Source organism: Heterocephalus glaber, unplaced genomic scaffold, assembly GCF_053883595.1.
Source record: "Heterocephalus glaber isolate CG9 unplaced genomic scaffold, H.glaber_assembly_v1.0 deba00001444, whole genome shotgun sequence".
Lineage (NCBI taxonomy): Eukaryota > Metazoa > Chordata > Mammalia > Rodentia > Bathyergidae > Heterocephalus > Heterocephalus glaber.
Genome location: NW_028258297.1, coordinates 6,159,756 through 6,173,920, shown reverse-complemented (window position 1 = coordinate 6,173,920; position 14,165 = coordinate 6,159,756). Strand labels below are relative to the sequence as shown.

The following is a 14,165-nucleotide window of genomic DNA, read 5'->3' as shown; positions in this document are numbered from 1 at the left end:
CCCGAGACCTGTATGGTTGCCAGGCAGCTCCAGCACCCTCAGAGATGTCCAGGAAGCAGTGCCTGTCACTGACAGACACACGTCCAGTGTCACCAACTCCTAACCCCACAGGTCCAGCAAGCAAGCACTTAGACTGAGCCACATGTCTTACGACCTAGGTTTTTTTGTTGTTTTCTGAGTTTTTTGTACCAAGGATGGAACTCAGGACCTTGCGCTTGCAAGGCAGGTGCAGCAAAGTAAATCTCTGGCCCAGGACCTAGTTTTGTATCATTACAGCAGCTTCCAGGGCCAGGGATTTAGCTCAGTGGTGCCACCGCCTGCCTCACAAACGCAAGGCCCGGAGTTCGATCCCCGGTACCAAAAAAGAAAAAAGAGCAGCTGCCCATCCTAAGAGGCAGGGCTCTACTGCAGCCACTCACTCCAACCTCATGAACCCTGGAGTGGGCGCTGTTAGGATCCCTAGGTTACAGCGAGGAAGCCACAGCACAGACAACAGGAGTAACCTGGCCCAGCCACTATGTGGCACAACCAGGATTCAAACCCGGGCCGCTTGGCTCCTGCCCCTGGGGCCTCTGTGCCCCAGCTGTTCCCACCTCTAGGAAAATCTGGGTGCCCTGCTTCCTGCATGGGTCAGGTTCTTGGGGGAACGTTGCAGAGTGAGTCAATTCAAGACTATACTCTTTCCCCGTCTGAAGGCTGCCAGAACCTGAACACGCACTTCCTCCCATCAGTCAGGGTGCTGAGGACAGGTCCTAGATTGGGCCTTTTCCTCTGTCAGCACACAATAGCTTCTTTCCTACTGGCTCCCACTGCTGGAGCAGGACCCAGGGCACAGCTGAGGCCTGGCCTCCTCGATCTGGGAGTGGCCACTGCAGGGCTGAGGCTCAAGGGCTCCTCCCTGCCTGAGGGCCGGTGCTCTCCTTGTCCTGCTGCAGACGGATGGACCTCTCTTCCCTCATCACGACTCCTGCCTGCCACAGCCATGTACCACAGCACAGCTTGGCAATAGCCGAAGCCTTTAAAGACAATGAAGTTCCGATTGCTACTCACTCCTAATGCAAATCAACAAGCAAACCCGTGCCAGTAGCTGCTTTCCAAAACAACACATTAATGATGGTTTTAATAGATTTACCTGGAGCTGGAGGTCAAATAGGAATCATCATTGTCCTCCTGATAGTTTTTTCTTGGCTTGGCCAGGGTGGGAGACTCCTGCTCTATGGTCTGCATATCTGAAGTCACCGAATGGGAAATGCCGCTTGAGAAAACAGTAAGACAGGAAAACTTTACACCAGGTAAGTTTGTCACATCTTTGTCTCAGCAAATAAATGAATGTTTTACACTACGTTCCAAATGAAGACAAATTTATAAGTAGGAATAAAAATACAAGTGACAAAACAATTATTTTTTAGTGTAAACTTGGGGAAAAAATGACATCTTTGTCAGAACTGTAACTACACATACCCAGTCACACGTGTCAGTTATGCTTGTGGCATCTGTGCCAGTGTGAGCTTAGTGACCTCTTAGTCCTCATTTCCTTCCCTCACAGCCATGTCTGCAAGTTTCCATGTGACACAGCAAAGCAAAACACTTAAGAACGGAAGGGAGCTGGGTGTGGTGGCACATACCTGAAATCCCAGTACTTGGGAGGCTGAGGCAGGAGGATCACTACAAGTTTTAGGCCAGCCTGGGCTACCCAGGGAGGCTGTGTCTCAGAAAAAAAGGCACAGGGGAAGAATACCAAGAAAATATCTCTAAAGTTGAAATGTTTTAGCCCACTTGTGGAAGTGAAGGAAGATCCACTTGTGATTAGGGAACTGGACTAAGTTCTGCAATCCGAGCAAGCAGTCTCACGTACCTCCTGCAACTGCCCAGGCCCATGCCGAGTCTCTCCACTTCAGCTTTTTTTTTGCCATTCATGTTCAGTTTTTCATCCTTCTTCCTTTGAATTTCAAGATCCTTATAGGCTAATCGTAAGGACGACACACTGGCAGAAAAACCAGACACTCTGTAAGTCAGCTTCAACTCTAGGTTCTTACCTAGAGTAAGATACCAAGCAAAATAAAATCTGCAACATTCTCTTAGCTTCATGCTTCTTCCCATAATTGATAATTATGAAGGTAAGCTGCCCTTTTCTTTTCACTCAAAAAATGTGAATGGGTTTACGGCCCTTTTGTGGCTGCTGCTGTGCGCTAGTATGGGCCTGATCGTGTGTAGTGACATAACTTATACCTCAGCGACTTCTCTAAAGATCGTACAAGGCATGATTTCCCTCATGGAGTGAGACCCAATTATACTTTCCCATGACAAGCCAGAGTATAGTGTCAGTGTCACCAGTCTGCCCTAAGGTTACAATATATAGAAAGCTGAATTCTTAAGCAGATAAATTAAGGAAGGCTCAATCAATTGTATAAGCATTCTCTTTCTCTCTCTTTTTTTTTTTTTTTTGAGACAGGGTCTCCCTATGTAGTTCAGGCTGGCCTTGAACTCATGGTGATCCTCCTGCCTCACCCTCCCCAAGTGCTGGAATTACAGACATGCACCACCATGCCCAGCTGTATAAGCATTCTTTTTTGTTTTTGTTTGCTTTGTTTTTTTGGTACCAGGGATCGAACTCAGGACCTTGCGCTTTCGAGGCAGGCACAGTGCCACTGAGCTAAATCTCCGGCCCTGTATAAGCATTCTTAAACAATTACAGAAGAATTTCCTGCAGGGTCTGTTAAGTAACCAGGCCTCCAAGAACATTAATTTTTATTTTTGTTTTTTAAAGACAGGGTTTCATTATGCAGATTAGGCTGGCCTTTAACTCACTATGTAGTCAAGGCTGGCCTCAAACTCATGGCAATCTTCCTGCCTCAGCCTCTCAAGTGCTGGGATTACAGGTGTGCACCACCACACTTGCCATCCAAGAATATTTAAACTGCGACAGTCACCAGCCAGTGGATTCTTAAGTGCAGCCCGTCACATACCATCTATTTATCAAATGCTTGTAACAACACACCAAAAAAATAGCAATGTACCAAAGGTGTCAAAAGATATATGAAACACTGTCCTTATGCTGAGATTTCTAAATGTGCAATAAATATCTAACTTCTCACAAAGAAAACGATACCTATATTGGCAATAATAGTAGTATTACATCATAGCAAAAAAATCCTGGGGCTCTAAAAAGTGATATATATACACCTCATAAAAATTTCTAAATTATTCATTAATGAAACTGTGAAATGTCATGAATTCCTCATAAAAGTGGCATTGTAAAAATTCCTCTGTAATATAAATTTATTTTTGGGTTTTTTTTTTGGTACCGGGGATAGAACTCAGGTCCTTGCACTTGCGAGGCAGGCAGCAGAACCACTGAGCTAAATCCCTGGCTCATAATATAAATTTCTATGGGAAAAAGGATTGACAACAGAATTTCTTCTTTTTTTTGACAACAGAATTTCTTACTGATACAAAAATACTTTGGCTTTTGCCATATCCTTCCATTAATGAGCCTGGATTTCTTGATCTGGCTTAATCTGGTCTTGTTTCCTTTAATAGTATCACTGCAGGGCTGGAGATTTAGCTCAATGGTTCTGCTGCTTGCCTCTCAAGGTCCAGAGTTTGATCCCCGGTACAAAAAAAAAAAAAATATATATATATATATATATAGTATCACTGCAGAACAGTCCTGAGCAAATGAATAAGATTCTTTTGTCTTGGTTACTTTTCTCTCATTGCTGAGACAAAATACCCAACACCCAAAGTTCAAGAGGGAAAGGTTTATTTAGCTCACAGTTTGCAGGGGTTTCAGTCCATAATCGGTCAGCTCCAAGGCAGGGTGGCGGAGGGGCTACAGTTCATGGTGGGTGGAAGACAGCAAAAGCAACAAGAGACCTTAACAGCATCTTTCTACCTTTTTTATCTTTTTTTTTTTTTTGGCACCGGGGATTGAAGTCAGGTCCTTGTGCTTGGGAGGCAGGCAGTGGACCCACTGAGCTAAATCCCCCGGCCCCCTTTTTATCTTCTTATCCAGACTACTTAGGGCAGGTAGCACTCACAGCCTTAATTCTAGAGCCCTCAATCCTAGTGTTGTACCAGAAATCAATCCCAGGGCCACACACCGTGGATCCAGCCACCTCTGAAAAAGCCCCACCTATGACGGCATGAGGCTTTGGGGAACATCTGGACACAGCCCTAACATCCTTCAAGAGAGCTTTTACAACAGACCTGCTGAAAACTGCGAGTAGACAGGACTGAAGCCACAGACTGCCGGAGAAGATGAAGGACGAGCAGAAAGGTTCAGCAGGCACTCAGGCACTTCCCTCGGAGGACTCGGGGGCTCTGCGTCTTACTGCTATGAGCGCGTACCTCAGCACTCACTGGAGAGCTGCGCCAAAAGCACTCACAGAGCCATGAAGTCAGCTACAGTGCCTGTGCAGGAACGGGCTCCAGGGACAGCCTAGGGCGCTGTCACAGCACAGGGGCGAGGGCAGCTCACCGTGTCCTTCCCCCCTGCTAACTGTGCCCACTCAAGCCCGCCCTGCGCCCAGCAGCGAGAGGGAGCGTGACCAGGCCGCTCTGTCCCAGGGTCAAGGAACAAGGCTGCTCCTGACAATTCACTCTCTGCAGCTGTTAAAACCGACCTCCTAGACTAGGTCCTGCGTCTGAAGGACAACACACATTGCTTCCCCAGGACATCACAGCGATTCTTTGTGACAATGACGTGAGACGGGCCTGAGAGGCAGTGAAAGGGACTCAGGCAGGGCCGCAGGTGTCCTGAGCGAGGCCAACGAAGTGGCCAAATGAGGTTGCCAAGGCAAATTCATAAAATCCCCCGATTTGCAGCGCGAGAAATCCTGGGGCTATGCAGTTGGGACAGAGCCTGCTTCCACACAGTGAAGGTCATCTTTCTCTCCGTCTGGGTCAGAAAGCCAGCTCAGCAGAGAAATGAGTCAGTGCCAACACCTCTGGGAGTCATAGGAAGCACCGCAACACGGGCCAGTGCTGCCCCCGTGTGAACGACAGAGGATCTGAGTTGCCCGAGAGGGCCGCCGAGCTGGGGGACCACACCCACCCCTCCCAGGATTGCTGGGAGGCGTGGTAGTGAGTGCTGGCCGGGCTCAGGCCCTCCAGTGAGCTCGAAAACAGGCCATTCTCGTCACTGTGCGGCCTACGGTAATTCAGCCCACACAGCAGACACACAGGAAGGTAAGGGGAAACCACACAAATGTAAGCAGACGTCAGAAGCGGCCGCGCTGCCCATGCGCCTGCGCAGGCCTGGACGTCTCCCACGGAGCACCACGTGGGTGCGGCGCTCCGAGACCGAGACCGAGACCGAGACCGAGACCGAGACCGAGACCGGCTCCTTTCTTGGCTCGGACTTTGAAAGTCTCCCGGGCATGTGGAGATTTCCTCTCACATGTGCAGCCTACTGTGTGGTGATAGTGAACTTGCTGAGCTGCTCGCCAGCTGACAAACACACGTTCTCGCTGTGTCTTAGCTGTTGGGCTTAACCCTGCTCTGAATGAGGGTACCGGCTGGGCTGCCGTGTGGGTGTCCGTGTGCGGGGAGAGCTGGGTCCGCCCTCACATGTGACCCAGGACTCCCGCCTTGCGCCTTGCTGTGCTTGCGAGCCCGCCTCCTTCCTCACGGCTGCCAGGTGCCTGGAGCCAGGGGCTGCACGTCCCAAGCCCTCCGGAGGAGCCCTGCCCTTCTCCCCTCACCGACACCCCCAGCCCTGCCACCGGACTGCGCAGCAAGCAATGCAGCCTGAGCTTTTATAAAACTGAAGTGTGCAGCACCCCACACGTCCACACCTGGAGATGGAGGCATGTGGAAAGCAATCCCGGAGCTGCTTAAGTAGCAGGCCTAGTCCCTAGTACAGACCCTGTCACGGAATTCAACTCACATGGACTCTTCCTTAGGTGTAGCCCTGGCCAGCAGGTCCTCCTGCTCCTTCATTCTATCTACTGTTTGGGCCTGCTTTTCGATTTCAGTAAAGCTTGTATTCGCCAGTTTCTGGGCTCCCAAGCTTCCTTTTTTGGCCCCAAGCTGGAACATATAAAGATTATGTGTTAGCCTTGCTGTTCAAAAACTACTCTAACTACAGCTGAAGGCCACTGAGATGGGAACCTGTCAGGCGCTGTGGGGACGTCAAGGTGTTCTCTTGCTCAGTCCCCATGTCTCTGAGACGCTGCACTAGTCCTCCCTGTCACAGATGAAGAAAGTGAAGCTCACTTGAGACCAGTGGTGTTGCCAAGACCACACCGTAAGAGGCGGGGCCAATGCTTAAACCCTGGCCCCTGCTCCAGAGACGGCCATAGAGTCTCCACACAAGCCCCTCGGCCTCCGGCCTCCGGCCTCCGGAGTACATTCCATGAAGAAACACAAGAGGAAGGAGCCCAGGGAGGCCTTGCTGATTTCTTTTTAGCATTTATCAAAGACAGAAACAATCTTAGACATTCACTCTCAAAAATGTTTACTAAATATAAATTTCATCTTGTTGAATAAAACATACATTATCAAGGCCACATTTATTCTATTGTGGCTCAAAATAAAAAAGTAAATAAAACTAACAGGACAAATGGCTCTTTAGCTTTGAAGAAAACTACCAGGTAGTTTATATACAATACTTACTCCTCTTTTAGCTTGATTTGGTTTCTTTTTTATGATAGAGGAAACCTCTGTCAAAAAATAAAAATTGAAAAATCAGGCAAACAGAAATCATACATATTTTTTCCATTTTAGTGTGCCTTTCTAAAAAGTCTAATAGGCCACATATTACTAAGGACTATAGGATTTTCCACAGTAGTTTGTCACACAGAAGGCTCGAGTGTATGTGTGTGTTCTGTCACTGTGGACCTCAGAGGTCCCACACAGTGACAGGCTCAGTAATGATATGTTCTGCCTACCATACTGAAGAGAAACAAAGCGCCTGGCCCCATCCCTTAGGACTATCTTCAGGAGGGACTTTAAATCCATATAAGAACAAATGCTCCAATCAAGGTCTACTCTTAAATTGTGTGTGTGTGTGTGTGTGTGTATGTGATGCTGGGGATTGAACCTAGGCCGTTGTGCATGGTAGGCAAGTGCTCTAAAACTTAGCTATATCCCTAGCACCTTAAAAATTCCTTTAAATTATAAAGTTAGCACAGGAATGTGTGTACAGCAAAAACCATCAGTGAAGTGCTTTTCCACCTTTACTTATATAAAGAGCTTGTCATACTAGCTTCTAAGAAGTAGAGACCACACTATAGTTTAGTCACCATACTTTCATTGCTTCTCAGCCTTCTGGCTAAGATCAAATGTGGTAGTGGTGCTTCCTAAATGTCACAAAAATATATGAGATTTTAGAGAAAGATTCTTACAGAGTCATGGTGAGAGTAAATTTCAATGCAAGGTTATATATTTTAGTTTTAGAATTATGTTTAAAAGACCCAGCAATAATAGAATCTTCCACGGCTGCCTTGCAAGTGCAAAGTCCTGAGTTTGAGCCCTGGTACCAAAAAAAAAAAGAATAGAATCTTATTGTTTTTCTTCCGAAGATCACAATGTACAGGCCAGGGAGTGACTTCTCAGCCCACTGTATACAAGGCCTGGGCTTGGTCCCCAGCACTACAGAAAAAAAAAGCAAATAATGGGCTCTGATGGGAAAACAGAGCATAAACCCGCAAATACCACGAGGACACTCTTGAGCCGTAAGAGCGAAGAACAGCACATTTCCATGAGAAGAAGTTGCCCGTGGATGGAGCTGTTCTTCCATCACTTGCTTTTGGATTTGTACTGTGCCTGTCACATGACTGCTCCCATCCTCCCATGAGTCTGACCCCGGACAGGAAGATTTCTAGACAGGGTGGTTTTCAAAGCGGCTTCTTTCCAATGAACATAATATAATATGCACCAATTTCAAATGATAATTCCCTGATAATGAAAAAGTGCATTTACATTTCTCCATGATACAAAGAGGGAGAAGAAAGGGTGTGCTCCCCAGTGGACAAGAGTGTCAGGGCTCTGTGGGCACCTCAGACCTCGGGCATTGAGCAGCACCTACATTGCCTGGCCCCAGGCAGGCGCCTATGGCAACCTCAGCATTCTGGACTCATCAGCCTTGCTGAAAGGGATAGCAGCTTTCAGGCTTCCATCAAGGGCACAATGCTGTGCTACCTTATACAGTGAGACATGGAAGGGCAGGTCTACTCCAAAATACTGGCTCCCTGTGAGTCAGAGGTGGGGTTCTCATGTGTTACCTGAAGCAGGCTTTGCTGGGGCACTGAGTCCTTCCACACTTGGTCCTTGTTTCGGGGCACCTGAAGTTTAAAACATTGACTTTAATGCAGAAAATGCACTCATCAAACTTGCTTTGGAATGTGTTAATAATGCAACATGGTCAGGCATACATATTTTTTTTTTTGGTACTGGGGATCAAACTCAGGTCCTTGCACCTTGCGCAGCAGGTGGCAAAACCACTGAGCTAAATCCCCTGCCCCAGGCCTACATATCTTGATTTTTTTTTTTCTGTACCAGGGATCAAACTCAGGACCTTTCACTTACGAGGCAGGCACAGTGCCACTGAGCTAAATCCCTGGGCCCCCTTAATTGATATTTTGTTGTTGTTGTTGTTACTGGGGATTGAACTCCTTGTGCCTGCAAGGCAGGCAGCAGAACCATTGAGCTAAATCCCCACCCCCTTAACTGATTTTTAATGATTGCTTCTCTTTTTAGTATTTTTTTTTTCCCAGCACTGTTTTGTTTTTTTTTTTTGGTACTGGGGATTGAACTCAGGACCTTGTGCTTGTGAGGCAGGCATGGTGCCACTGAGCTAAATCCCTGGCCCGTCAGCACTGTTTTTTGAATCTAGGGCCTTTCCACTGAGCTATCTCTTTAGCTCTTTTTTTTAAATTTTTGAATTTTGAGACAGAGTCTCACTAATTTGCTAAATTGCTCTGGCTGGTCTCAAACTTGCCATCCTCCTGCCTCAGCCTGGAGTGGCCACCAGGCCAGGCTCATTATCATTTTTTTTTCCAGTACTGAGGATCAAACTCAGGACCTTGGACTTGCAAGCCAGGTAAGGTGCCACTGAGCTAAATCCCTGGCTCCCTCATTATCATATTTTGAAAGGTGTTTATTTTCAACTGACACACAATGACTGTACATATTTATGGGATGCAGTATGACACTGTGATACATATACAACATGTAACCTGCACGACCATCATTCCAAACATCACTTCTCTGTACTGGGAACACTTCTCTTCTAGCTATCCTGAAATACACAATTGCTGTCAACCACATTTCTCCTACTCCACTATAGAGGACTGATATGGTTCCACTGAAAGTCTATTAAAATGGAAGTATATTTTCTCCTGCCTCAGCCTACCAACTGTTGGGATTACAGGTGTGTGGCACCATGCCCAGCTCTGGCTGACATCTTGATTTTCCTATTTCACAGCATGCCCCACCCTCGGAGCAGTGCCCTCTGATAGTTCTAAGGACCCCACCTTCATTATCCCCAGGATCGGCTCCCAGGACCCAAGGTGTTGAAGGTGATGGCTCCGGCTGTGCTGATGTCCACGCTGAGCCGCTCCCCTGCATCAAGGGGAGGAAAGTCACTGGCACACAGAGCAGAACAGTCATGAAAAACCAAGCCGTGACACGTCATCACGTGTCCTGCTCCATGGAAATGGTAAGATTCAAATGCACCTATTCTTATATTTCTGTTTCAGTGCTCAAATGCCTGATGCTCCTTCCTTTTGTTAAAATATAATTTTTATTTTGAAATACTTCTGGACTTGCACAGAGCTGTGAATACACTGCCAGGAGCTTCCCGTGTATACCTGGCTTCTCTGTCATTGAACCCCAGGCACAGCCATCACTGTCACCAGGAAGACTGCAGGGCAGCACTGTTGGCTCCCAGAAGCCCCATGGTCTGGGGTCCCACCAGCTTTCCCACCAGATTCTCCCCCCAGGACCCTGCGCTGCATGGGTGGCCAGGCCTCCTTGGTTCCTCAGGACTGTGACAGTTGCTCAGCTGTCCCTTGCTTGGGCACTGCACCCATGCTTTGTAGGTTACCCCTTGGGGAAGGGCACAGAGGAGCAGGGCTCCTCTCCCCACACAATATCAGGGGCCCCCATACTGGCCCGGGTGACCCTGATCTCTTCCCTCTCCATGCTCCTGTCTTGGGAGGGGACGCCCCACATCCAGCGCACACTGAGAAGAGGGAAGCCCTGGGCCTGGTCTGGATTCTTCCCCTCGGGAGATCTGCTGCTCTCCATGAGTTCATCTCCTCCAGTGGTGGCAAACCTAGCACACACGTGCCGAAGCAGGCTGTTTGAGTCACTGAAAGCTCTAAAAGGTTCACCATCACTCACTTATATCAGTATGGATTCACAAGTGTTTGTTTTCCTGTAGGGTTTATAATTTTCAGCAGTGTCATTATTCATAGTGTCATTCTAACTGCTACAGGATGGACCTCTGGAGGCTCTTCCAGGTTGGCCGAGAGTGCTCTGACCCTCTGGGTCACCCCAGCATCCTTCTTTTCCACCATGAACTCTCCCAGCTGGTCCAGTCCCAACCTGCCCGCCTGCCTGGTGGCCTCAGCTGCAACTTCTCCAGTGAATGCAGAGCAGTGGTTAGAAACCAAGATCTGGATCCTCCTGTGCTCCTGGTACTTACCAAGGTGTCACCTTTCCCTCAGTCCTCTCAAGGGACAGAGCCAGGTGACATATGTGTGTGCTCACCATGCTTACATGGGTATTTGTAGTTTTCTGTCCATCTCTCTGAGTGTACATACATGTACACAGACACATGAAACGAAAAACATGATTCCTGCTAATACCTCTCCAACATTATTTTTTGTATTTCTTATCTTTTCAGCCCATCATTTCCATTCATGGTATTTCTCAGCTACTAATCATAGTTATTCTATATCTAGTTCTATGGCAAACAAGAGCAACATATCACAAAAGACCACTTAGGGGTCTTTTGTTTCCTGTTCTCCCCTTTGGTAACTATTTCTGGTGGCTCTTCAGTGATCAGTGGTGAAATGTACATGAAAATTACAATAGCAAAAATACTGCACTGAACAAAATATACAGGCTAGTGACCGCTATGGCCTGGACCTTACATGTCCCTCTAAGGCCTATGTGTCAGGCAGAGGCCTGGGCCCTGACTTGAGACATGGCAGGAGGTGGTGGCATGTCCTTGAGGTCACTGAGGGCCTGCCTTTTTGGGGGACCATGGGGCTAATATCCATCCCTCTCCTCTCACATCTCCACAATGAGGGGTGCATTCCTGCTCTGCCTTGTACCCCCACCAAGGAGCTAGCTCGCCTCAGGCCTCAAAGCTATGGGGCCAATCAACCATGGCTGGAAATTTCAAGATCTTTTTTCTTCCTAAGCAGATTAGGTCAGGAATTTGTGACAGTGGTGGCAAGCAAGCAACACAGCCACATATGCAGCTTCACACAACTGGAAAATGGTGAGACAGGCTGAGCAGCACATAAGCAAACAGTAGCCCCTCCACGGGCCTGGAGGAGGCCCCAAGTCACGGTGGAGCAGCTCCTGAGCTGGCCAGAAGCTGCTGCAGGCTCTGTAGCCTTCCTGACCCTTAGCAAGGGAAAGTGGGAAGACCCACCGAGGCACCAGGCCTACTGTCACTGCTGCCGTCAGACCATAGCAGCAGGGAACATGATCCTCACAGCATCTGCTAAAAGCTCACTCTGTGCTGGGCACTAAGCATATTTGCCTGTGTGAGCTCTCTGCCTTCTCCCACAGTCTGGAGATAAATACTCTGCACACAGCAGAATCAGGGCGCTGAGATCCTAACCCCTACTGAAACTGTCAGACACAAAGCTCTGAGTCCCCTGTGGCACTGCCAGAATTAACATCCCAGTTTCCTAGGTGCTAAGAACTGACAGGCGACCACATTCCAGTCAGAGGTCCCCAGCAGAAGTGGTGTGTGCTGTCTCTAGACTGCTTCTGTAAAAGGGGAGGCAGGGCTTGCTTTCCCAGATGTTCACCCTCTTCTGTGCACTGGGAAAGGTCTTAGACTGGAGGAGTCATGTTAGACCCTGACATGGAAGTCACATGTAGGGGACAGCAAAGTAAACTCACTGGGTGTTATGGTTTACATCTGCATGTCCCACCAAAGCCTCATGTGCTTGTAGGTGGTGCTTTTGGGAGGTGACTGGGTCATGGGTGCATGACAGTCATCACTGGATTAGTCCACTGATGAGTTTACAGTGGGCTGTGATGTTGGGAGGTGAAGCCTGATGGGAAGAGGTGGATCACAGGGTGTGTAGCCTAGAAGTGCATCTCCCTCCTCCTCCCTTGATGCCTCTCTGCTTCCTGCCTGCCGTGCCATGAACTGTTTCTCCTCTGCCAGGCCACCCTGCCTTGGAGCCAGCTAACTATGGACTAAAACCTCTACAAATCATGCGCCAAAATAAACCTCTCCTTTACTTGTGGGTGTTGGGTATTTTGTCCCAGCAATGAGAAAATAACTAAGATATCAGGCAACCCTGGGCAGGCACCTCTGAATGGATGGTGATAAGTTAATTCCTATCTTTTGAAAATCACTTATTCCTACAGCGTAGCCTGTACCCTAACTGAAACATGTTAAATATATACCTTACATAATTTTCAGAAAAGCACACTTTAAAATGAAGTAAAGCATAATACATACCTCAGGAGAGACATGAGAGGCAAAAAAGTCTTCCTCCTTTGGTGGAGGGGATGAAGGTGGAAGCACACAGCTGTCAAGCCACAGCTGGAACAGAAACAAAGCTGTGCTCAGCATTCTACAGGCCTACATGGGGCTCTCACACCATAGAGGCCTAATTCCTGGCAATTGGGGCTTTTGTAACTATAGCCTCAGGGCTCTGTGGTGCAGGAACCCATTGGTCCAGTACATTTTGTTTCCAAACCTTTAGGGAGTCAAGTATCCAAATACTTTTTTTTTCTTTTTCAGAAATACTTTCTATTTAAAAATTTTGTTTTGGTTTTTTTCCCTTTTTTCTGTTTTTTTTGGTACTGGGAATTGAACTCGGGACCTTGCGCTTGCAAGGCAGGCAGGGGAACCACTGAGCTGAATCCCCAGCCCCTTGTTTTGGTTTTTTGAGACAGGGTCTCGCTATGTAGCCCAGGCTGGCCTCGAACTCATGGTGATCCTCCTGCCTCAGCCTCCTGAGTGCTGGTATTACAAGCATCCACCACTATGCCCGCTTAAATTTTTATTAGTACATACTTGCAGTACCTAATGCTGATGTTCATCGTGGGGAGCCGGTACAGACACATAACACATCTTGATTCATTTTTCAGCCCCCCTCTTTTCCCTTCCTCCTCCCTCCCCAGAAACCTTTTCTGAAAAGGAAAATTTAAAGCTTCATTTGTAAGTCCAGATTCCAAGCCCACACCCAGCCCTCGCTGTTCATGGATTCCACACCTGTGCATTCACCTGAGTGCTGAATTTCCTTCAGCCCCTAGTCCGTCCCCATGGTGTTTTCACTCTGGTTCCCAGATATGCATGGACCTATAGGTGAAGTGTGCACCAAGCGCTCACCCAGGCTTGGTGGAGCACACTCTGCTTTCTGGTGTAAGTTCTCACACGTATCAACAAGCGTCCTCTTTTCAGACTATTGGTGCCACATTTTCCACATTTATGCTGTTAGCAGGTAATTTCGCTGTGTAAAATGCCACACACTTCCTCACCTCAGGAGGCCGTGATGTGATTTACCATACAGACATGGGTGTTACAGAGGCCGCACTGAGGCAGCCGCTCAGTGTTCATGAGTCACTGCTATTACATCATATGAGGTCCATTCATTCACTCACTCTCATTCATTCTTCTCCAGTGCTGGGGATCAAATGTAGGCCCTTGCACAAGTTAGGCAAGCGCTGCAGCACAAGGTACAGCTCTACCTCTTAAATAAGGTATCTTTCTACAGAAACACACATGAACTAAGATTGTGTATTGGTCACTTGAGGAAAATGTGACCACGGGATAAAAGACCCTACCCCGATGGTCCTCAAGGAGCAATGCTTCAGGGTTCCCTAACTCCATGTTCAGGGAGAGGTGACAGAAACCACTTGGAAGTCTGAGTGTCAGCTTTCTCCTTACGAGAGAGCGCGGCAGGAAGTTCAGGATAAAAGCATGCATGGTTTGTACTGGATGAACATGCACCTGA

The 14,165-nt window shown here is 47.9% G+C and overlaps 1 protein-coding gene across 8 annotated transcripts in view; it reads right to left on the bottom strand.

Moving 5' to 3' along the window:
* Positions 1-14,165, bottom strand: part of Arfgap3 (ARF GTPase activating protein 3) — a 60,917-nt gene that overhangs the window by 26,036 nt on the left and 20,716 nt on the right. For all 8 annotated transcript variants that reach the window (XM_004845454.4, XM_087213759.1, XM_087213761.1 and 5 more), the window contains exons 5-11: positions 12,665-12,748; positions 9,480-9,567; positions 8,229-8,288; positions 6,619-6,665; positions 5,891-6,033; positions 1,856-1,984; positions 1,133-1,255 (exon numbers count right to left, since the gene is read on the bottom strand). In XM_004845454.4, the coding sequence (XP_004845511.1) occupies positions 1,133-1,255; positions 1,856-1,984; positions 5,891-6,033; positions 6,619-6,665; positions 8,229-8,288; positions 9,480-9,567; positions 12,665-12,748 (674 nt within the window). The remainder of the gene's footprint in view (positions 1-1,132; positions 1,256-1,855; positions 1,985-5,890; positions 6,034-6,618; positions 6,666-8,228; positions 8,289-9,479; positions 9,568-12,664; positions 12,749-14,165) is intronic.